Source organism: Carassius auratus, chromosome 6 (assembly GCF_003368295.1).
Source record: "Carassius auratus strain Wakin chromosome 6, ASM336829v1, whole genome shotgun sequence".
Classification (NCBI taxonomy): domain Eukaryota; kingdom Metazoa; phylum Chordata; class Actinopteri; order Cypriniformes; family Cyprinidae; genus Carassius; species Carassius auratus.
This window is the reverse complement of record NC_039248.1, coordinates 16,044,810-16,069,433: the sequence shown is the minus strand read 5'-3', so window position 1 is coordinate 16,069,433 and position 24,624 is coordinate 16,044,810. Positions and strand designations below refer to the sequence as shown.

At 38.0% G+C, this 24,624-nt stretch overlaps 1 protein-coding gene across 5 annotated transcripts; it reads left to right on the top strand.

Annotated features, from left to right (window-relative positions):
* Positions 1–4,246: 4,246 nt before the first annotated feature.
* brdt (bromodomain, testis-specific) lies at positions 4,247–24,406 on the top strand. Of its 5 annotated transcripts, none has more exons than XM_026263526.1 (21): positions 4,247–5,018; positions 6,784–7,068; positions 7,162–7,299; positions 7,387–7,528; positions 7,643–7,764; positions 10,507–10,872; positions 10,961–11,089; positions 11,183–11,392; positions 11,884–12,059; positions 12,418–12,692; positions 13,086–13,172; positions 13,260–13,385; positions 14,663–14,724; positions 14,868–15,030; positions 15,219–15,551; positions 15,818–15,903; positions 17,578–17,689; positions 17,775–17,842; positions 17,930–18,123; positions 18,401–18,599; positions 23,224–24,406. In XM_026263526.1, exons 2-21 carry the CDS (start codon positions 6,871–6,873, stop codon positions 23,290–23,292), a joined length of 3,255 nt encoding a protein of 1,084 aa, XP_026119311.1. In that variant the 5' UTR covers positions 4,247–5,018; positions 6,784–6,870; the 3' UTR covers positions 23,293–24,406. The 5 variants fall into 5 exon arrangements, with proteins under 5 accessions (XP_026119311.1, XP_026119302.1, XP_026119320.1 ...); XM_026263517.1 differs by having other exon boundaries at positions 4,247–4,401; positions 23,224–23,292; XM_026263535.1 differs by having other exon boundaries at positions 6,895–7,068; positions 23,224–23,292.
* Positions 24,407–24,624: the final 218 nt, after the last annotated feature.

Here is a 24,624-nt window from a genome sequence, read left to right as displayed (position 1 = left end):
GCTGCGATTTACATTTATCAAGACATAAGAGAGGATGAAGCCCACTTCCGCAGCCGTTACACTTGAGTTTACTTTCAAAAATATTATTATTATTATTATTATTATTATTATTATTATTATTATTATTGATGTTGTTGTTGTTATTATTACAATAATAACATTTTCAACAATAATATTTATTCATATACAATGTATTTTATAAACATTAGAACAATTATTATAAAATTATTGCTAGCTATATAAAATAAAAAGTGTTAAAAGTTCTGTTTTAAAAGTTGTGTATTTTTCTTTGCTTCTATTAGTGACAAATTCTCTTCAACGCTTACATTTTTTTAAACACAATCATTATATGCTTCATATTCCTCTTCATTAGAGGATTATTATAAGGTCATACAATTATGAAAAAGCCTAGTGTTAGAACAGTGCGGTTTTACACGCATCTTGTTCTATTTGACTCAACTTATAGCTATTTTGGCACCCACCTAACACCTTCACAAAAAAAAAAAAAAGTTTTTAGGTGTAATTCTGCAAATGTCTCTTTCTATTATTTGGAAGTGTCACAGTGTATAGGACAGAATAAATAATCATGATAATACTTATACATTAACATTATATATTACTAAATTAGTAAGAGGCAAACTCACACTCTTCTTAATTTATAAGCTTTGGAAAATATCTTTTGTGGCTCTTAATCCATAGCAGCATTTTCAAGAAACCCTAAGAGCCCATTTAAAAGTTTGAGTTACTCCACACAAACTGTACTGATTTAAAAAAGGGCATAAATGTTATTAACTATTTATTAGATTACAATACAAGTATTAATCAAATGAAATAAAAAGTGTTGAGTATTGTGTCAAAGCTAAAATATTCAAATGCATTAATAACATGAACAAGCAACATTTTTAAAGACATATTTAATACATTCAAACAGTTTATGAATTTCTGATTATTATTTATTTATTTTTCAATGTATTCCCATTCTGTTAGGCGATGACATTTTAATGAACTTAGGTTGATTACTGTAAAACTTTTACAAAATATTATTTTGTAAGCCCCTGCAAATGCTCCGTGTGGGATGCTTCACCTCACCCCGCTGTACAACTAAAAACACCTAAAGAATATGACCTCAATCATAATCTAATCTAAGTGGTCTCAATGTCATCTACACCAAGTAGCCTACCATCCAAAAGACCTACATTCATCTCAATATGTGGATCCAGAACCCTCAGAACTATCTAGAGTCAGGGGACAAAAAAAAATAGAAAATGAAATTAAGATTCTATATCTGAAACACCTCATCTGCATTTATTCCTTCTCATACATTTTCTCGATGTGAAGTAATTTAAGATATGGAAATCTGTCATGACTCAAGATGAAATAACGGTTGAAATCTTAATAGTGTAGCTGAAATTTTAATAATTTCTAAAGATATAGTAGTAAATCAGATATTCTGAAGTGTGTGTCTTATCTGTTAAATGTTTTAGCGATAGCAATATCAGTCTGTTATTGCCAACTGATCTGATTCAAGGCAAAGAGCATGCTGACCTGATTTTAGACTGGCCTTTTCTTAGACACTAACCTCTTTTTTGGACCAAAAACTGTCTTTTGGGTCCAAACTGACATTTACTAACTTGATTGTGGGATTAACTAATTAATAATCCACTTTCAATCAATAATTAATTCATTGCAATTTCAAAGTTTCAACTCAAGCAAGGTCGTGTTGTTGTTTGCACTTCTTGACAAAGGCATTGTTTGGGTCGTATTATATTAAAAATACATGAGAGCAGATAAAACTGTTTTTATTTCTTTCATTTGGATTCTTTTTGGCTGAGCACCTGTTCTAGTTACATTGGGATATGTGCGCACTACTTTGAATACTTTCAATAATTAACTGCTATAAAAGAAGTGGCCATCAAGGTGGTCCAAAATACACATGCAAGCATTGGTTCTGATGTTCTCCATTTGCAATTGCATTTTTGTTAGATATGCTTAGTTTAGTTTAAAACATAAGCAAAGGAAAACGCAACATCCTTTATATGGTTGTTTGTGAGTTAAACTCAGGCACAGATGCATGTTTGTGTCTGTTTGTTTTTGCAGGATATATTTGTTTACTTTTGATTTGCATTTTCATTTTTTTTTTTTTATTCTGCCTCCTCTCCTGGCTTGTTTTCCCGAACAAACAGACTTATGTTGTCTGACTGAAATGTTCCACTCCGTTCTAAAGGAAATGGAAATGCTTTACCACTGCTTACAGTGTAAATGTCAGAGTCGTGATTTGCCACTAATGAGACAGCACCCTTGCAAGATAGAAAACTTTGTTTTGGAGCTTCTTGCTGTCTTGAAAACATTGATATGCTGCTTTTGAGTGTCAATGAAGATGTACTCAGAGGCTTCATGTCATTTTTCACTTCTCATGCATATGTATGCCTCAGAACCAGGCCTACTCAAAGCATCTGCACAGACGGGGAGGAAGATGCGACGAAATCTAGTCCTGAACGTGAAGCTCTGCTCTAATTCTGTGATTTCCTTTGTTTTGCATGCATTCATGATCTTTGGCAAACCCGTTGAATTAAATTGTTTTTCTTAAAAAAAATGAAGGACATTTGTAAAATTGTAAAATGATAGAGAATTTGGTAACACTTGACAAAAAGGTCCTATTTGTTAACATTAGTTAACCACATTACTTAACATAAACAAACAATGAAAAATATTTCCAAAGTATTTGGTAATCTTAATGTTCATTTCAACATTTAGTAATACATTATTTAAATAAAAATATTGTATCTATTAAAATCATTAAATGGCCCTAATGCAAAAAAAACCCAGCTGTTTTATTATTATTATTATTATTATTACATTCATTAATATTTTTTATCAATTAAATAGTGCAAAAAATGTTGCTCATTGTTATTGGTAGTTACTGCATTCATTAACATTAACGAATGTAACCTTATTGTAAAATGTTAACAAGATGTGGTTTTGTTTTTGTTTTGTTTTATTGCAATACATGTAGTGCTTAGTAGTGCTTGGTGATATGCTCTGATGATACTGCATTTAATAATGAAATGACTTACCATATCATCTACATAGATAACAGCTGCATGAATACATCTATCTCTTCTCCCATCATGGCCATATCTCTCTCTATCCATAGTTGTGGAAATACTTTCCTGATTAGCACTTTCTCATAATGAGAAGGGACCCTGTGGAATGTCGGGTTCTGAACTCTTCACCTTGGAGCCACATGGCATGATGAAGCCTTTCATCTGATGTATGAGCAAATACAGGGGATGTTTATCTTAGTTGCCTTGAAGACAAAAATGAGAATAAAAAACAAACATGACATCATGAATCAACATGTATGACATAAGTTATGTCATATAGCTCTCTCTAAATATTTATAAAAGCAAAGTCAAGCCGAGGACACTGCTAATCCATTCCTTTTAGTAAATGTGCATTTGGGCAGTGTAAGCCTTTTTAAAAATACATGTGGTTATTTTGTAAGTTTTGTATAGCAGCACTATAAGGTAGAAAACATAATAGTAAAGACATTTTCCAGTCAAAATAGAGCTTATGGTGCCCTCTTGTGGAAAGTTTGTTTCAAATGTTATTGCTGAATAAGTGAAACGGAATAAAGAGACAGATGGACCAAAATGAAAATTGTCATCACCTTTATGTTGTTCGAAATCCGCGTTAATTGTATTTCTTTCCTAGACTATAAGAGGAATTGTTAGTTAGAGTGACCTTTGCTTTCGTTGTACGGATAAAACATTAATGAAAGTGAATTGTGACTGAGGCTGTCATACTGCCTTAAATCCCCTTTTGTGTTTCACAGAAGACAAAAGGGAAACATACATGATTGCAGCAACGTGGATAAATGATAACAACATATTCATTTTGGAGAAAACTTATTTTTTATATAGTTTTATTATATATATATACATATAAATATATATATATATATATATATATATATCTGTGTGTGTGTGTATATATATATATATATATAATAACCAAACGCGGATTTTCAGTCATAGAAAGTACAATGCGATATTCTTTTATTTATTTATATATATATAAAAAAACATGTTTATTTATATTGCTATTTTTTTCTCCCACTTTCTCTGTATTCATCTCAGGTTGTGTTTAACACTGATGATGAAGCTTGCTTGAAGAGATTTAATGAAACTTTGCACAGAAGATTGAACGGCGTCAAATATGAAGCCAATCAGTGTCAAGAAAGTGCGCGTGCGCATTAGTTTGCGTTCGCCTCCCTTCAGCACTGCTTGGTGCTCTTATCATATCATAGTTCTCTTTGTGAGATTTTTCAAGCTGCAGGGATGACCGATGTCCAACACTCGCCAGAAGCTGACAACTAAAGCCACGGAAAAGAGCCACAATGTAATCATTTAACAGACACTACAGAGAGGAATCGAGCTATAGCGATCGACAGAATGTTCTAGAACGGTCATGTGATGTAGACCAGCTGTGTCGCACTTTTAAAAAAATACTCTGACGTACGTGTCTGTTTCTTATAGGAGTTCGTTAGCTGTCGTAAACATAAACATGTTTACTTGTAAAACCGCGTTTTGGGGTTGTTTATTGTATAAAATAAAGGGAGGTTTCGATATGTTTTAGAGAAATATTTTCTCGTTATTTAAGCAGCGAGGGGGAAGAAGGGAGCACGTGAGGGGTCTTGTCCAATGGGATCGGGCGCTTTCAGCAGGAGGGTATAAATACAAGGCGGTTGCCGTGAGAGACGTCCGCCATTGATGACTAACCTTTCAAAGAAACAGTGTTATTTCAAGCGTATTCATGTATATGATGTTAATTTGTTCTGTTGGCGTTGAAAACTAAACTCAAAAATATTTAAGTCGTTTTCAAAGAGGGTTTTTCGGGCGCAAAGCATCAACGAGATCCTTCGGTTGGTGAAGTTTCCCAGCAGAGCTCATCCTGCACTGCATCGTCTGTCTCAGTTCGGCAGTTTAAACTTTCTTTGTTGTTCCCGAGACGGAAAGGTAAAATTTTGGATCCAGGTTAAGCTAGCTTCATTTAGCTGGCGGAATGGTTAGGGGAGGGACTGTTAGCTGAGCTCAATGTCAGCATCTGACGGGGCGGGGTAATGTGTGACAAAATGTGCTAAAGCTAGCCAGGCGCCATTTTGTGGCTCGAGGCTTGCTAACACGATTATTCATGGGATTCATGTAAACCAGCCTCTACTTATCTGTAGTATGTTTCATGTTTGTGTAAGTTAACGTTTGTCACAAAAACTGATTATTTAAGCAGCGGTGTCACTTCTGTGGCAGTAAAATTGAGCCGGAAGTTAGGAGTGTTGCGTCATCCATAAGAGGTCGTTGGGTTTATATAACGCATGGTCCTGGATTGTGTAAAGGATCAAGTATATCTTGCACATAAACGCAACGTATGGTATATGTTGGACTTTAATTATATGGACCTTTTTCTTTTTCAATAACTATATTAGTTGCTCATCTGTTATGTTGACCTACAAAATCTTCTTTTTGTTCTGAGTAAAGTTAGATTAATGTCATTCTCCCACGTGCAGTCTGTAACGTTAATTTGACAAATTGGCACGTGTTTGTCCACAACAAACGAGAATAGATGGTCTCAACGTCGCTAAGTGTGTGTATTCAAATTGTGAACTTGTTAAACCTGTAGGTATAAAAATAAACACGAATCTTCATCTTTGAAGTGGACTTTATCGATGATGGACCGCATTCCCTTCTCCCCTCCAAAAACAAAACCCCCTTCCCAATCATAAGCAAACCAGTGTGAAACTAAGTGTTTTTATATAGCTTACAAAAAATAAAAACTTTTTTTTTTTTTCGAATTGTTTTTCTTGTGTAAATAAATTTTGTAAGTTCATAGGCTTGTATACTGATTTCTTTTACATTTATTTAAATAAAGTACACATAATGATCAATATAATTTGTAAATGTTTTTGTGTATGAGAAAAATACTATTTTACTGAGCAGGACGATGACCTCTTAGTTTGGGGTAAGTGTGATGAAGGATAACCTCTGTAGCTGAGCTAAATAAAGCTTGAGAGCTTCGAGGCAATGTAAAGTTTCCACGGTCCAAATATTGAAAGAAGTAGGGTTTGCTTTTATTGATCCAATGAGTAACTTGCATCTAGAAACAGCAGTTTAAGTTGGTAAGTGCTATACATAAATTAGGGATACATTTAAAAAAAAATGGTTGGTAGAAACCAATTAATAACGCTTTCTTTGTTTATTTTAAGTTCATTTTAGATTAGTTAAAAAATGTCATATTAGCAGTTTTCATCTAAACAGCAATGGTCTATTTTTAATGTGCCGGACAAGTTTTCAGTATACTTGGTGTCAATTAGTTTTTGGAAGAAAATAAAGGACCGCCTATTCAGACTTTTTAACTGACGAGTTACCTTTCAAACAGGATTTTTTTTTTTTTTTTTTTTTTTTTTTTTTAATGAAGGTATTTAGGTATTTCATATACTGTATTTTAAATGTATAAAGACGCCTTCTGTCGGGAGTACAGCTGAAGAGCGTTGTGGTGTTCATTTATTAGGCAATAGAGGGCACTGCATACTGCATGAAACCTGCAGTAGTCCTGAGTGCAGTGTCGTTAACAAGGGATTTATACAGCGTGTGTATTATTCAGAAGCTATTACACTTGTCGTAAAATGACCGTGTGCTGTAATCTGCTTCTTTTTCTAAGTTGCCTAAAAAGAATAAATGGCAGTGCAGAATGGCATGAGGATGTTGACACTGCTCTCCCTGTTTACAGTGGAAGTGTAATGCTCAGTGAGCTGCCTAGGTTTAGTTGCAAAAGTCCTTTCCATACTGGTCCCCACTTCCTGGAACGGCTCAGACAATGTCTGATGTGAAACCCCCACAGATCTTCACCATGAATGGGAATCCCCCTCCCCCTGAGTTCAGGAACCCCAAAAAACCTGGGCGCCTCACCAATCAGTTGCAGTATCTAGAAAAAGTGGTGATTAAGTCCTTGTGGAGACATCAATTCTCCTGGCCATTCAGACAGCCTGTGGATGCAGTCCGACTCAATCTGCCAGTAAGTCAGATATTTTACTGATTACACAGTTTTTAAGTGTTAATCTTTGTGTTTGGTGGTTATTGGTGATTTCAATATTTCCACTTGATTTAGGATTATTATACAATCATCAAGAACCCTATGGACATGACCACCATTAAAAAGCGTCTTGAAAACAATTACTACTGGAAGGCAATGGAGTGTATAGAAGACTTCAACAACATGTTCACAAACTGTTACGTGTACAATCGGGTGAGGACTGTGCTGTTGTTTTATGTAACGTTGCTAAGAATTGCTAAGCAAGTTGTTTTCCAACTTCTTATGTGTTTGTGGTTTCAGCCAGGAGATGACATCGTTCAGATGGCTCAAGCCCTTGAGAAGCTTTTTTTGGAGAAGGTGGCAAATATGCCTCAAGATGAGATTGAGATCTCTGCTCTGACAACTAAAGCTCCTATGAAAGGAGGAAGGAAATCAACAGCAGGTATTCAGGCCACTTAAATTAAATAAATTGATGACAAATTACATGTATCAGGTTTCTGTGCTGTGTATGGTAGTGTATAGTGAAAATGAAGTTAATATTTGCATTTTTTTGCAGTGATAAAGAGGCCACAGTCTCCTGTGTCTGAAGTTGTTTTCCAACAAACAGTGACCGTCATCCCTCCGGACGCTCTTCACACAATTCCCTCTGCTCCCCTGTCTGCACAACTCACAGCCAAAGTCAGTTCCTCTCAAACCACCTCCACTTGCACTTTTAACGTGTATCAGCTGTATCATAAGCCTCTTGTACAAACTGAACTCGGGCGTTAATACTCATTGTATGCCTGGGAATTACAGTGATTTGATAGGAACGTCTTATTTCACAATCAGTACGTTTATATGAACAACAATACTCCGATATTAACATGATTAAGACAATACTCTGATTAAGAATCTACCGTGTAAACCGATTTTGAATTGCTTTAATCTGGCTAAAGTCATGCTCGAAGTAAACACAAATCGAATTAGCATGTGGAGTATCCTTTTTATTTTTATTTTTTATACACCTTAACGTTGTGTAGTAATTTTTGCTGAATTTTGCGACAGAATAAACACACGTTTGGTGACCAAACAAAAGAATCCAATAAAACAACTCTCTCCCACCAGTCCTCACTTCACACTCTCATCCAGTACCTCCGAGTTTGTCATGGAGTTATGAAGGAAATTTTGCAGAATGAAAGGGTAGAGGAGGACTGTTGCTGGTGTAATTGTATCTGGAGTCTTCTGTTTGCACGTAGCATGACAATAACTGCACTTGAAGGTTTTGCTCAATTAAAAATGAACCCCCATAAATGGTATATGCGACCATAACAAAGACAAACTTTAACATGGGGAACAACGGGACCATAATGAGTATTTTAAAAGCAACTCATGTAAGCACCTTAATCATAATATTTTCAGAATAGTTTCTGTCCATGTCCAGAAAGGTAAGAAAAATATCTTCAAAGTAGTCCATGTTACATCAGAGTGTCAGTTAGAATTTTTTGAAGCGTCGAGAATACATTTTGGTCCAAAAATAGCAAAAACTACTACTTTATTCAGCATTGTCTTCTCTTCCGGGTCTGTTGTGAGCCCGTTCACTGCAGTGTAGTGATATCCGGTTCGCGTACAAATCACTCGATTTAACCGGATCTTCTTGAAGCAGTTCACCAAATCGAACTGTTTTATAACGTGGCTGAACTTTTTTAATGTGGCTGAGTTAAAACAAAGCAATATCTAAAATACTCCGGGAATTCTTTTACTCAAACAGTACAATGAGTGAACTGCTGTGAAGAGAAAAGATCACGATCAAGATGCCGAGCCAGATAACGAATGAACGACTGACTTGTTCACGAGTCAAGAACCGTTTCTGTCGAACGCGTCTGATTCGTGAACCGAGGAGCTGATACTGCGCATGTGTGATTCAGCGTGAAGCAGACTGACACACAGCGCGTCTGAACCGAACTGGTTCTTTTGGTGATTGATTCTGAACCGATTCTGTGCTAATGTTATGAGTGCGGGTAAACCGAAGGCTTGAATCAAGGGCAATCATCGCCAATGACGTCATTTACGTCGAGCACAAAAGAACCGGTAAACTATTTTTTTCAACCAGTTTATTGAATCGAACTGTCTGAAAGAACTGGTTCACGGAAAAAAACAAATTTCCCATCACTACTGGTGATCTTAAAACCGATGCAACCAGATCTTGACTTGAGAACAAGTCAATCTTTCGTTTGTTATCTGGCTCGGCTCGGTGTTCATCTTCAGTTCTCTCATCACAGCAGTCCAATCAGTGTACTGTTTGAGTGAATTAATTACTCTGGGATATTGCTTTGTTTGAACTCCGAGGGAGTGTCAGCCACATTAAAAATGTTAACGGCTTAAGTCATTTGTGGATTAATACTTATTGGAGACGTGAACCTTTTCAAACGATTCAGTTCGATTTGGTGAACTGGTTCAAAAAGATCCGGTTACATCGAATTGATTCTTTCGGGAACCGGATATCACTAAGCTGCAGTGAACGTGCTCACAACAGACCCAGAAGAGAAGACAATGCTGAATAAAGTTGTAGTTTATGCTATTTTTGGACCAAAATGTATATTTGATGCTTCATCAAAGCATCGAAATGCTGTCACATAGTCCATGTGACATCAGAGGGTCAGTTAGAATGTTTTGATGTTTTTCTTACCTTTCTGGACATGGACAATATACCGTACATACATTTTCAATGGAGGGAAAGAAAGCTCTTGGACTAAATCTAAAATATCTTAAACTGTGTTCCGAAGATGAACGGAGGTCTTACGGGTTTGGAAGACATTAATGACATAATTTTCATTTTTGGGTGAACTATCCCTTTAAGTTTGAGTCCCATCTCATGGACCGTTCCAATCCTATCACCCACTTTCTCTCCCATTTCCTGTCAAATCTCTGTAATGTTCTTTAGGAAAAAAGGCAAAGAAATTGGTTCATACTACCAAATTTGTGTGTGAAATCTGTCCACAGGTGTTGTCACAACAGATTATTTATCAATAACTTTCATAATTAAAAGTATTATAAATGAACCAAAAATAAAGGAAAGGTTTTGCAGAAAGCCCTTACAGAGATATTTAGACATGTTCTATGCAGATTACTAACTTTGGGTATGCAGTTGCTCATTTAGAATACTCCAAATTCATTAACATTATAACATGGTTAGGAATAAATGCATGTGCATATGCATGTGTTAGGGTTTAGGCTAAAGACTGCAGTTATTAGTTAATGAGACCTAGTGTTTGCCAAGGATGAATTAGTGTAGTTTTGCCTCTTTGACAAAGATAAGGGTTGTTAGGTTGTCTCGTACTGAATTATGGAAATAGTATTTTCTAAAGGTAGAGTATGGGGGGAAACACAGATTGCATATCATTTTTTTTAGTTAACTGTAATCTGCATGTACCTTTTTTTCAGTTGAAAAATGGTGTGAAAAGAAAAGCAGACACTACGACCCCTTCTGCCTCTTCCATCACCAGCTGTGAGGTGTCCCCTTGTGTAACAGAACCAAAAGTCCTTAAGTTATTCTCCAGGCGAGGCAGCGGACGACCCATCAAACCTCCCTGTAAAGACCTTCCTGAATCACCACCACAGCATCAGGTGGGCAGAAGGACCAAACTCTCAGAGAGACTCAAATACTGCAGTGCCATCCTGAAAGAGATGTTTGCCAAAAAGCATTCTGCTTACGCCTGGCCCTTTTATAAGCCTGTGGATGCAAAGGCACTGGGCCTTCTTGATTATCATGAAATCATTCACCAACCTATGGATATGAGTACCATCAGAGTGAGTACCATGGTTGTATTAATATTACTTCTTTGCTCATTGTTATTGTTTTATATGTAATGGGCTTATTATTATTTTTTTTGAGTAGAAAAAAATAGAAGCTCGCGAGTACACCGATGCATTTCAGTTCGCTGCAGATGTGCGGCTCATGTTCTCAAACTGCTACAAATACAATCCACCCACCCATGAGGTAGTGGCCATGGCAAGAAAGCTTCAGGTGTGTCTTTAGGTAGTTTGATCATCTTTTAAAATCCAATGTTTGTCTTATTTTCCTATGGGTAAATGCAAAATATTTGTATTTTTTACCCAGGATGTTTTTGAGTTTCGCTTCTCCAAGATTCCTGACGAGCCGAGAAATTCAGCACCATCCTCTAATCAGAACAGAGGAAGGAAGGAGAGAGCACACAGTCCGTCCAGCTCTGAGAGCAGTGACAGTGAATCATCATCTCTATCAGAAAACTCCTCGGACACAGAAGATGAAGTGGAGAGAGCGCAGAGGCTTGCAAACCTGGAGGAACAGGTAAGACTTGTGTAAGACGTTTGAGTCCCCTCAAACATACATCCTTTGTTCCAAAACTGTCATGAAATCATAATCAGGCCCAGTGTGGTGACTCTGCCTCCTTCACAAAAATATATATGGCAGTATTGCATGTATTCTTTGCAGTGAAAACAATGCCAGAATGTTTTTTGCCAAAAAGCGAGAGGTGACTCTTTTAGTTACATACTTAGGAGTACTTTAAGTCTTTGCAGTTACAGTGTGATTTTTTTTTTTTTTTGTTATAATAGTGTTGTGCTGTAAACTTAATAGGTGTGGTGCTTAATAAGCATGTTGCTAAGTCAAATCTTCTATGCCAGTATGAGCATTCAAAATCAGCCTGCTGTGAGGGTTTGGATGCTGCCCATTTGTACAGTAGGCAGTGGAAAAAAATAGCTTGCTAAGTCTCGAATTATAGATTGACAGCATTTTTATGTGTATCCTTATATAATGTCATTTCTGTCTTTACTCACCAGCTGAAAGCAGTACGAGAGCAGTTGCAGTTACTGACCCAAACACCTCTCTTGAAACCAAAGAAAAGGGAAAAGTCCAAGAAGAAGAGGAAGAAAGAGCGAGAGTTCAGTAAGCGAAAAGGTGAAGAAATGAAGAAACCGGCAAAAATAGAGAAGAGGTCTAACAGCAAGTCATCAGGGTAAGAAGATCTGTGGTGCTTGTGTGTGGACACCATGCCCATTTCTATCATAAGTATCCACCTTATTTTTCCTGTAAGAGTGGGCGCAGCCATTTTTTTTATTGAATGTGTCTGGCTTCCATTCTCATCCACTTCCAGCTATTTTAACTGTACAACACATCTCATTTTGCCACCTGATATTGCTAGCTGGTGTTTCTGGTTATTTTAAAACACACACTGGTTTGTAGTACAAACATGTTAACCATTTACTGGACTTTGTTATTCTTTTCATTATTTCCCTACAGCAGCTAATGAATTTTATGTTTTATGTCAAGACAAATTCTCAAAGAAATCAAAATTATGTCAACTTTGTTCTCAGGCGGAAGGAGAGCAGAGCATATGACTCCGAGGAAGAGATGAATACATTACCCATGTCTTACGAGGAGAAACGGCAACTGAGTTTGGACATTAACAAGCTTCCTGGAGACAAGCTTGGCAAAATAGTGAACATCATCAAGGCACGAGAACCCTTGCTTAGGGACACAGACCCTGAGGAGATCGAGATCGACTTTGAGACTCTTAAACCTTCAACTCTTCGAGCTCTCGAGTGCTATGTTGTCACTTGCCTCCAAAAGAAACCAAAGGAAACTGACAGTAAGTACTGTTTGGTTAATATTAAGAGCTTTTATGCTGAGATTCATTATATGAAAGCTGGTACTAAAAGCTGTTCACAACACGTGTAATACAACTGAATGGCATGCAAATAAGAAATATTTGCATATGTTTTTCATACTACAGCCATATATGCCAAGTCGGGACACGTCATCATTATCTGGAAAAAATGTTACACCCACAGTATAGCAGAACATTATTTTTGCTTCACTGTGAAAGTGTTCATTAAGGTTTTTTTCTGTGTATGCTTTACCTTAAAAAAAGGGTACATACTCTACAATGCTTACAAAATTGGTGCCTAAAAGGAGAATTATTATATTATTATTATAAAAGGAGAAATCTTATATTTATTGATTAATCTTTTTACATTATTAGAAAAGAAGCTGCTGAAGTCTAAAATCAAGGAAAAGGAGAAAGAGCTGCAACACACACATGGAGAATCAAATAATAAAAAGGCCAAAAGTAAGTACAGGTATTTATTTGTTCATTCTTTTTTGGTGTAGTCATATAAATGCAGTATAAACCATAGGTTTCCCCTTCTGTGTGCAGTTGAAGCGGAGGGGGAGTTTAAAGAGATGAGCCGTCCGTCTCGTCTGAGTGACAGCAGCAGCTCGTCCAGCTCTGACAGCAGTAGTAGTGACTCTAGCTCCTCTGATAGCTGTGACTCTGATTCAGGTTAGCTGCTTCACACCTACCCACCAACCCTTTATTCACTCACTGTCTCTCAGGCCAGTCCGTTCCCCATGCTATCAATCTGGCCACTGATGCAGAAAACAAGCCAAAAATTGTAAAGCTTACCCGGACACGTCCCCAGCATTATAAAGTTTCACTTTTCTCATCTTTTCTCATCTTTTACCCAATTAAAAAAAAAAATTGTGTTGGTTTTATTTTTTTCTGTTCACTTCTTGTGTTTTATCACTTTTGTAAAATAAAGAAAATTGTGCACTTTTGGCTCTAAATTAGTAAAAGAATAAGTTGTCTCTCTTTCTTTCTCTCTCGCACTCTTTCTGTAGTTTTTGTTGGGTGCTATTATTTATTTGTTGTTTTCCAATGTTTGATATTTTGTTCTTGTTTCATCACAATCACTTATGTTGTTGCTGTAGTTTAAGACCAGCTGGCTCTCGGTATGGGGTTTTCTTTGTTTTAAACACTCACAGTGCTTTCAAGTTAAAAATAGTGGTAAGGGCTTCGAAGAAACCCCAGGTTCCAATTTGGCCCTTCACCAAACCTGAGTTTACATGTCACATGCTATTGTCCCAGTTAAGAGTTACAGCTGGTCTGTTTTAAACTGCTGCTTTGAATCATTATTATGTGGTTCCCCTGTTGCATTACATTGTAATTTCACCTTTTGTACTTGTTTGAGGTTATGCATAGATGTATATGTAATGATATTTTTCAATAGATTGTAAAAGCATACATCGATATGTTGTATGTGAGGTTCTTGGATTGTAAACTATAGTTGGAACATGGAAGGTAGGACCAAAACAATGTAGTTGTAAGTCTGTTGCATATTTTGTAGATGTGTGAATTTTAGTTACCTAAACAGGTTTAAAGCTTACCCATTGAGCTTGGTGTTAAACACCCAGAGATTTAAATAAAACACATTTTCCTAGACAACTGTTGTATGTTAAGATAAGTGTTGTGTTTTCTTTCGCCTTTCTTTGTCATCTCACTTTTTTTGTTCACAATGTTTAATCTCATCACAAAACACTTTCACAAGTTGTGCACACTACTTTGGAAAAAAAAAAATTACCACTTGCAATGAAACTATTTTATGATTTATTTGTAATTATTTACAGTGATTGTGACCCTTTATAGTACTTTATTTCATAACTGTGCATGCAATTATAAACTGAGTAAATCAGCAGGAATGCCCCTGGGATGGGGTTGGCCTTTACCGCAGTTATGACTGAAGTGAAATGACCTCAGTGTGCATTGTGCGTGTCTTACAGAACAGAAAGCTAAGAGGAAGCAAAGCAAAACCCCTGGCCATGCCCACAAAATTAAAAACAAGGTAAAAAGCCAATAAGAGACAACCAATATTATTACCTGGCCTACTCCCACTATTTTAATATTTGGCACATGGAGCATTTCACTTAATAAAGTGCCCAATTTGTCCTGAGTGAAATATTGCCCCCTTTCCCCCTCCCCAAACAGGCATCACGGCAGGCCGTTGCTGAGGTAAAGGACTCTTCTTCTGCCTCAGTCATGACGTGCCAGTCTCGTCCAGCATATCTAGCCTCAGAGGCAGACTCCAAAGACCTGTTTGTGTCACAACAAGTAAAGCATCCTGCCGAGGACACCATCATGGCATTCCCAGGTTAGGCTCGGTGCCATTGATCATACTTCTGTTCACGTTGATTTGTTTTCTGTGGCCACATCATGATGTACAAAACATATATGAATTGACCTCCAAAACTGAAAATGATTTCTTTATTACTCGTATGGAGAACAGATTTATCACCTGAACACTTTTCTGTCCATCCCTCTACCCTCCTCCTGCAACAGCATTACACAGCCGGCTGCCTCCTCAGCCATCCAGACCTAGTGGCAAAGCTGCCCCACTACCTCATAAAACCTGGACTGCCCCTTTACCCATCAGCCTACCTCCAGACCAGGCCATCAACCCTTTATGTAACATTTCTGCCACCTCCCCCTATAAAGAAAACCCAACCACCCCACTCAAATCTTCCCAGTTGTCGATTTCCCAACACACACCAACCACACTCCTTTCAGACTCGTCGTTCCCCCATAGTCCTTCACTCGACCCCCAGGTCTCTCAGGTTGACCCCCCGTCACCTGCTGCTGCAGAGAAGCCTCCACTTAAATCTGAGCAAGAAGGTAAGAGGTTGCTTGATGTTTTACCGCCGCCGCCACTCGCCGATCTCCGTCCCTCGCTCGCTCCCCTTGCTCTGTTAACATTGCTCATCTGCAACTTTTCCCTTCCATTGTGGGTTGACATTGTATGTTCATCATAACTGGTGGTTTGTTTTGAGTTAGTTGCATGCCATTCTGTCTCTCACTTATAGTGGGGCACGTTTAAAACAGGATACCAATTTAAAGTAAACTCCATCTCTTGCTTTCTCTTCCTCCCCTCAATCTTGCAGGTGTACTTCCTCTTCTGTCACCACTGACCTCACCTGCAGCCATTTCTGTCATAGGATGCCAGTCTACCTCCAGCTCTCAGTTTGAGGTAAATGATATTTATGCTTAACTTGTCTTAGTTCAATATATTAGATTAAGTTGTCAGTTAAAATAGATTTTTCAGAATAGTTTGTTGCAAACACCTTTACACAACATAATTTAAGGCTGGAATACACAACACAATTAAAATTTGAGCAAACAACAACGGTAGTCGGGACAAAAGATACAGTCTTTTCATCTTGTGTAGTGTGTAGTGGACGACAACCGATACATGTCTGTGACACTTTACAATGTCAACACAGAATGCCAGCAGTGTTAATCATTTTAATTATATGCCTTTAATAAATACATTTTATACAATACCTCTTTTATTAAGCTTAACCTAATCTTTTATTATCCTCTGGCAATAGCTGACACATGATACGCCGCTACACAGCATGGGGAGGTTATCGCACCACATCCACTATACCAGTGAATGGATGGAACGAACTGTCTGACAAGCCGATGTCAAAACAGACCTGTGCATTAAGTGATGCAGAGTTATTACAGGCTCAGTAACAAAACTATATCTGCAACAAGTCTGTGTTGACTAAATATGTTTAGCAGCTTCTACAGTTAAAGATAAACTTAGAGCACACTTTTGGATGAGTCCTTCCAATGTTTGAAAAAAATTGTTTTTTAATTAAATCTTAAAAATGTCTAGATATTTAATTCATTATTTAATTATAATACAATAAACATTTACTTAATTTAAGTATTTAAATGGTTAAGTACTGTTATTTAAATAATTAACCATGCTGTTGGTGTCTGGGCTTATTTGTTAACCGTATTTTCCAGACTATAAGTCACACTTTTTTTTTATATAGTTTGGCTGGTCCTGCGACTTGTAGTCAGGTGCGACCTATTTATCAAAATTAATTTGACATGTACCAAGAGAAAACATTACCGTCTCCAGCCGCGAGTGGGCGCTCTATGCTGCTCTATGCTCCTGTAGTCAACCACTGAGCAGCATAGAGTGCCCACTCGCGGCTGGAGACGGTAATGTTTTCTCTTGGTTCTTGGTTCTAAATAAATGCGAATTTATACTCTAGTGCGACTTATGTGTTTTTTTTCCTCATCATGACTTATTTTTGGACTGCTGCAACTTATACTCAGGTGCGACTTATAGTCCGAAAAATACGGTGCTTATTTTTTTAAAAATAACATGATATGTTAAACTTTGTGACTTCCTGCGCGTCTTTGTCACCTTTTTCACCTATGAGGAGTTTGCATTCCTGAACGTAATATTTAGCCCCTAATTGTGAATTTTACCAGGTGAACCCCCTTGAAACGTGGTTTTGTTGTTTAAAAAAAAAAAAAAAAAACCCTGATGAAATTTGTCAGCTTAGACAAAATAAAAAAGCTGATTCATTTAGAAACAAATCAAGTGCCTGTCTTTATGGATGCATTATTTAATCAAATGATTCCTTCAAACGTTCTATACACTGCAGTGTTGCTCTGAGATGCACAAATGTTCTTTTGTGAAACTGTTTTCACTGAAGAAACAGAAAAAAGACAATATTGTGTCTAAACTCAATGTTAAGTTCTTGTTTGTTAAACTTCTTTAAAAAATAATATTAAATTTGTTTAAGAAGAAAGAAGTTCAGGGTTTGGATCCAGATGGATGGTGTTTGGCCTGGTTGTTGTTGGTGACACACTTTTTGTACTTGCTTTCTCTCTGCAGCAATGTAAATTGTTGTCACCTCTGCATGAGAGTCCATTAACCAACATGAGGGATGAGCAGAGCTGCCCAGAGACACTGGAAGAGTCCTCCATTCAGCTGCACAAAATGCATGGTCAGCATTTCTCCTGCTGTTTTCCTCCAGAGTCCTCTCCTTTTTTCTCAATGGTTTCTTGAAATGGGTTCTTTACTTTTTCTAGGAGCTAAGTATGATGGCAGTGAACTATGCAAGCCCATTCAAGATGCTAAATCAAACCTGCCTAAAAAGGTACAAATACTTTATATGAATAGCAAATGAAAAATGAACTCAATGGTGTTGTCACCGATAACCTGGACCTGCTCTCGTGTGTTTAAGGATATTGTCCTAAAGCATGCTGACTCCTGGACAAGCTTGGGGAAGATGGCTACTCAAAATCCTTGCCCAATCAAATCATCTAAGGAAAGTTTCCAGCAGTTTCGTAAAGTTGCCATGGAGAAAGAGGAACGAGAGCGAGCTCGTAAACTGCAGATGGAAGCAGGTCGAGAAAACAGCAGCACAGACAAAAGCGGGTATAAACAGAATCTTATTTTTCAGGCAACAGTGTATAAAGCGGTGTTATGTAAGTTTCATTTTGGAGAAGTTTCAATCTCTGCATGGCTGGAGACGTGATTCCAGCTGACCACAGCTTCCCATGGCTCTGTTTCAAAACCTAGCGAATTTGACAAATGTATTCTATGTTTCTATTCTATTATTAATTTGCTGTCATTTCCCCATGGCCAGCATTTGATTATTATACGACTGTTCTCGCTGATCTAGCTAACAGTGTGGCCTTTTAATGATTTCTAGTCTGATGCAGCAGCTTCAAAAAACCAAGCTGGACTGCCCGCCTTCAAAGCCAGAAGTGGAGTCAGCAGAGCTGCCTCTGATGGCAGCCATCTTGGATACCCCCAAAGCCCCTGAGCCCTCCTCTCTTCCACAGAGCGCTGTAGACAGAGAACGAGAGATGGCCCGCAAGAGAGAGCAGGAGCGCCGCAGGAGAGAGGCTGTAAGTACTTTGCACACAAAGTACTTTAGAAAGTAACTTTAAAATGTTGAGGTTTAAAGGGATAGTTCACCCAAAAATGAAAATTCTGTCATTATTCACCCTCATGTCATTCCAAACCTGTAAGATATACATTCATCTTCCAAATACAAATAAGATTTGATAAAATCCGAAACATTCTGACCCTGCATAGACCGCATCGTAAACTACCATATTCAAGACCCAGAAAAGTTGTAAGGACAATGTTAAAATATTCCATGTGACATCAGTGGTTCAACCATTATTTAATGAAGCTACGAGAATACTTTTTGTGTGCAAAGAAAATAAAAATAATGACTTTCGCCATGGGACTCTTGTGAACGAAGAAATTGTTGAATAAAGTCATAATTTTTTTTCTTTATGCACAAAAAGTATTCTCATAGCTTCGTAACATTTAAAGTTGAACCACTGATATCACATGGACTATTTTATCAATGTCCTTTCTGGGCCTTGAACTTTGTAGTTACATTGCTGTCTTAGCAGGATCAATATCTAATCTCATATCTGTGTTCCAGAGATGAATGAAGATGTTACGGGTTTGGAATGATGAGGAGTAATTTACAGAATTTTTATTTAAATGCATTGGATAAACTCTTCCAATGCCATTGGATAAACTCTCCCAAAAATTTCATCCAATTAGGTATGTTCTTCTAGGTTTCTAATAATAACAATCATTGTTACTTATTTTTACTATGTAATTATTAGGGCTACTCCCTAATAGTCGACTAATTGTTACATAAAACATAATGATAAGGCATATATTATAGAAATATACATATATGTATTTATTGACATATACATACATGTATATAATATAATAATGTGTCAGGAGAGGACCCTTACAGATGACGTGCTTAATGAGATAAATAACCCAGGTTCAAAAAGGTGTTAAGAGTCTTAGGGCACAAGGCTACAAAGAGTCCACACCCAAAACGGAGTAAACTACTGGGATGTGGTAACATCAAGCCAGTAGTATTTGACAAATGTGTGTGGAGAAGCCCAGCTTGGAGCGGCACAAATGTCCTGCAAGGAAGCCCCTTTAAACAGAGCCCACAAGGCCACTATGGCCCTAGTTAATTGCGCTCTGAGGCCAACATGCCCACATTTCATTTGATTCATATGCCAAAGGGATGGCTTCCACGAGTCAATGCATTCTGGCATTAAGGCAGGGTTAGGCCTGGGAAAAACCCATCTCCACTGCAAGAAAATTAGTTAACAAGGGATGAACGGAGAGCACATGCAAATCACTGACATATTTTGCGGAAGCCAAGGCCAGAACCAGAGCCACCCAGTCCTGGTGACCGGGGGGGGGGGGGGATTTCCCTGTTTGCTTTCGGACAGGAGGTCAATGAGTGATGGGAAGGGCCATGACTAGGCATACAGAAAAGGGATTAGCCATAGGGCAGCACAGCGGGCCATTGGTGGGCCAGTTCATCCACGGCAAGTGGGGGCGTCCTCGTCCCGTAGCGAGAAGAACGTTGAACAGTGGCCATTTTGGCATGAGGCTAAGAAATCAACGGCTGCCTGACCAATTCTCTTTCATGGCAGTTCCTCTATCTGAGCGGGTTCCCCCACCACAACAGAAGTGCGCCACTGTTTAGAGTGCCCGAGACATGGTTTGCCCGTAATGACAGAAAGTGCCGCCTGCTTGATACTAACAACCTGTGAGCTAGAGTACAGGGCATGAAGGGGTGCATCCCACCTGGCAGTAGGGACCCATCTTTGGTTTCCCCTTTCCGCAACATGATAGCCCCAGGAGGTCCCATGAGTGTAAAGCTCTGAATTCCTCCAGTGATGCAGCGCTGCTGTGCATGAGTGCTGTGCACTGTGACTGAGTGGCAGAGATCACATAATGGTCTGAAATGAAGAGCTAAAACCACTTCATGAACATCCTCCTCCTCCAGAGGAAGGACATGGACAGCCGAAGCCATAAGACCCTGTAGTCTGAGAGAAATCTTAATGCTTGCTCCTTCTGAAGCTGAATGCTGTGATGTGAGCGAGCACACAGAACGTGTTTTGAATCACTTTCTCTTTTGAATTGGCTTTAATCAGCCAATCGTCTACATATGTCAGGATCTTGAGACCCACTATTCTCAGTGTTGCCAAGTCTGCTCACGCACACAGACAGATCATCCTAGGCTAGAATATTTTTAGATTGATTGATGTGAACCAATGGTTTACTGAACGTAAGAAAGAGCCATGTGTTAATATTCTGAAATTTGTGTTTCCTAAAATGTTTGTTCAACACTGCGATCCAGAATAGGATGGAAAGAACCGTCATTCTTTGGGACTAGAAAATAATGAGAGCCTGCTAAAGTGCCGGGAAAACCCTTGAACCAACCCTTTTTAGTAGGAGGAAGGGGATTTTGTCTTTCAGAATGGGAGCAGAGCTCTCTTCCATATGAGAAGAAAGAGTTCTGTTGAAACGTAGTTGCAACCTGAGGTCTGAACCCCTTTATGTACGTGATTCACCAGCAGACAAACAGGAGAACTGGCTAGTTCGCCCGGTTTGCGCATTTGTGGTACAACGGTGCTATCTCGTAGATTATGAAGGAGTGACACATGGGGCTGTAAAGATGTGTTCTTTCTTATCATTGAATTTATATGATTTGTTTGATTTTTATCTTTTTTGTGTGTTGGGTAACACTAAGGCCGAAGCTTTTATTGAATTTGTGAGAGTAGTGTGAAGGAAGCTGTGTGGTGACACTGGTTCTGCACTTTTTCCTCACTGTATTCTCCTTTGAAACTGGGGAAATTCACTTAGGAACTGTGTAGAACTTAGGAATTACACCAGGAACTGTGAAGCCCATACCAACACCCCTTACTGCGCCGACAGGTGAAGCCCATACCAACACCCCTTACTGCGCCGACAGATAACCTAAATATGAGCGGCAGAACTGGTGTCTGGAGGGCTGCCGCCTGTGCACCTGTGGCCGTGCAAGCCGGCCGCTGTTATGGAGAAATAGGTGATTCACTATCAGTAACTCCTCCCAGAGAACGTGGCTGATGGCCACCCTTTCTTTTCTCTCATTTCAACCAGCAGTTCGCTGGTAAGAGGATGGAAGGGAGGAGTCGCTGAGGCCTCTTACTGCCAAAGCCGGGGCTTAATAAGAGGCCTGATGAATGAACATGGGAAAACAATCAATTTTACCTGAAAGAACAGGCTGTGATGCTACATGTGTTTATCACATGCAGAAAAGACCGGAAGAAACAGCTGTTTAGGGCCGGGAAAGTTCAGAGAAGTGTCCCGTAGTAAAAGTCATTGTCCTGGTCTGATGCATTTGAAGTACTGGCCATTTGATATTGAGGTGAGCAGCTACTCGCACAAAACTTGGACTGATTGGGGGAGAGCCGCAGGATCGTAAGCCTGAAGGACTATGGATGATGGGATGGCCTCCTCGTCCTTCGAGCTGTTGAGACTGCCTTCATCATCCACAAAATATCCTCAAAATGAAATTGCATTGATCGGCACGGCTAAGTGAGGCTATAATGAATGAAATAATGAAAGCAAGCAGGATGTGCTTTCTGCCGTCTCAGTCTCTATGGACTTGAGCATGAAAACTCCCATGTATATCTTTGCTTTACAGACATTAAACCTTTAACTATAGAGAGTGAAATGTCTACTTTTAAATGAAACAATTTCATATTTTTTTCAGATTGTCATCCGTTTGAAACATGCCTACAGGCACGTCACTGCGGCAATGATGATTGAGTGTTGCAGACTTCATCTTTTAAACTAAATACAAAGAAAGCACTAGTTAATCAACTTATTAAAATGTTAATGCAGTCTCCTTACTGTTTCTCCCTGACACATTCATAATCATAGCTTCTGCGATGCGCTGGGGCAAGCTTTCATGTGTGATTGAGCGCTTATTGGGGAAGTCGTGGCCTAGTGGTTAGAGAGTTTGACTCTTAACCCTAGGGTTGTGGTTTTGAATCTCGGGCCGGTAATACCACGACTTAGGTGCCCTTGAGCAAGACATCGAACCCCCAACTGCTCCCCGGGGGCCGCAGCATAAATGGCTGCCCACTGCTCCAGGTGTGTGTACACTGCTGTGTGTGTGTGCACTTTGGATGGGTTAAATGCAGAGCACGAATTATGAGTATGGGTCACCATACTTGGCTGAATGCCACGTCACTTTTCTTTTTCTTTGTTTTTTCTTATTAGGCTATGTAGGCAGTTAAAAGCTCATAATGATTTAAATTGTTTATTAATAAACGTGATTAGTCGACTAATGCTTCAAATAATGTGACAGTATGTTGTTTATTAATCTTCATAACAAATATTATATTTAATGGTTTTATAAATAACCAAAATAAACATTACTGTTATTATTGACATATAAAGATTATATACTAATTAGGTTTATTATTAAATTATAATTAATATTAAGATAATTAAAATTAGAATAACAAATGTTATATTGTTTCTTAACATTCATAAATATTATACTTTATGGTTTTATTAATAATAACCACAATAAATATTACTTTTGTTGTTGTTAAATATTTAAAAATATGTATTACTATAAAAAACTAATAAAAAATAATATTGTTTTATCATGTATTTTTATGTTATTTCTTTTAGATGTCCGGAGTCATTGATATGACCATGCAGAGTGACATAATGGCAACCTTTGAGAAGAACTTGGACTGAGATCGACAAACAAATAAAAAAAAATGTGCTTGTGTGTGTTGCGCTACTGTTCGGTGAACAGTTGTAGGCCATCTTTTCCCTTCCCCTACTTGCTCCAGGAGTCCTGGCGACTGAAACGGGTCTTTAGTCTTTTGATGGGCAAAAATACTGCAATACAGCTGCATTACTTTACATTTGTACTAAGTTAGCTTGTGTAAAAATAAGAAAACAGCATATGAAGTTGTAAGACCAATATTTGCACCAGAAATAGTGTCAAGTGTATATTCTTGAGTTGTTTTTTGATACATTTGATGCTTGGATTCAGAAATGCCTGCACTGAAACTCTCTGTGACAGTTAGGAAAGTGAAACCTGTCTGTCGTTCACAACAGTTTTTGTGTTCCTTAACATGTTTTGTTTTTTAAATACTGAAGAATGTTTACTTCTCTTGATTATTATTGCAATTGGATTCTTTGACACATTCCATCAACTCTTCTGCTGTATGAATATTGCATAGCCGGTCGTCTTGCGCTAGCTCTTGTCAGAACTGTACGGGATATTCCTGTGCAGGGCCCTGTCCGTTTATCCTACTAGCTGGTATTTAATGTTTTCGATGTAAAGCAGCAATTTAAACAGAAAATATGCTGGCTGCATAAAACTTGTCCTGTTTCATTTATATATATATAAAAATATATATATTTCTGTAGTGTCAGAAATGTAACATAAGCATGCATGTATAAATATTTATCATTTTGTTACAGGACAGGCATTTTTTTTTTTCCTAAGTGTTCGCCTATGAAGAATCAGACTTATTTAGAGGAGTTATTGCACTTCCTGTATTTCTATTTGTATCCATTTGGAAGTGCAGTGCCATAAAGTTTCTCTCTGAGATGATAGGCAGTTCTCTGTGCCTAAAGTCAGTGGTTTCTCCAAAGCCGTGTTGATTCCAAGGTGTGATCTGGTGATTGTACTGCACTGAATTCTGACTATAATGGTTGTGTGGCAGTTTTCATCACAAGCACTTTATTCATTACACCACCATACTGAGGTGTCACAGGCTACTGAGGGGAAAAATAATATATTATTTCAAAGAAATTGCATTCTAAAAGTTAAATCAATAAAGTATTTTCAGTAAAGATTGTTTATATGGGTCATTTTTGTTACACATCACATATGAACGTCACCATCATATACACTAAACTTTAAGGTGTTTTTAATTAAATTGATCAAAAATTGCACTGAAGGCATCACTGTAACTTGTGATACAAAAATTTATATTTCAAATCAATGTTTTTCAGATATTTTATTGAATCATGGTTTCCACACACAAAAAAGATAACTATGAAATATTGAAT

Bases quoted from the DNA above. Each gene is read 5' to 3' on its own strand.
- brdt (XM_026263526.1), top strand. From the start codon at position 6,871: ATGTCTGATGTGAAACCCCCACAGATCTTCACCATGAATGGGAATCCC. The intron at 11,393-11,883 runs GTAAGACTTGTG...TTTACTCACCAG, and splicing joins TTGCAAACCTGGAGGAACAG to CTGAAAGCAGTACGAGAGCA. The intron at 18,124-18,400 runs GTATAAACAGAA...AATGATTTCTAG, and splicing joins AGCAGCACAGACAAAAGCGG to TCTGATGCAGCAGCTTCAAA.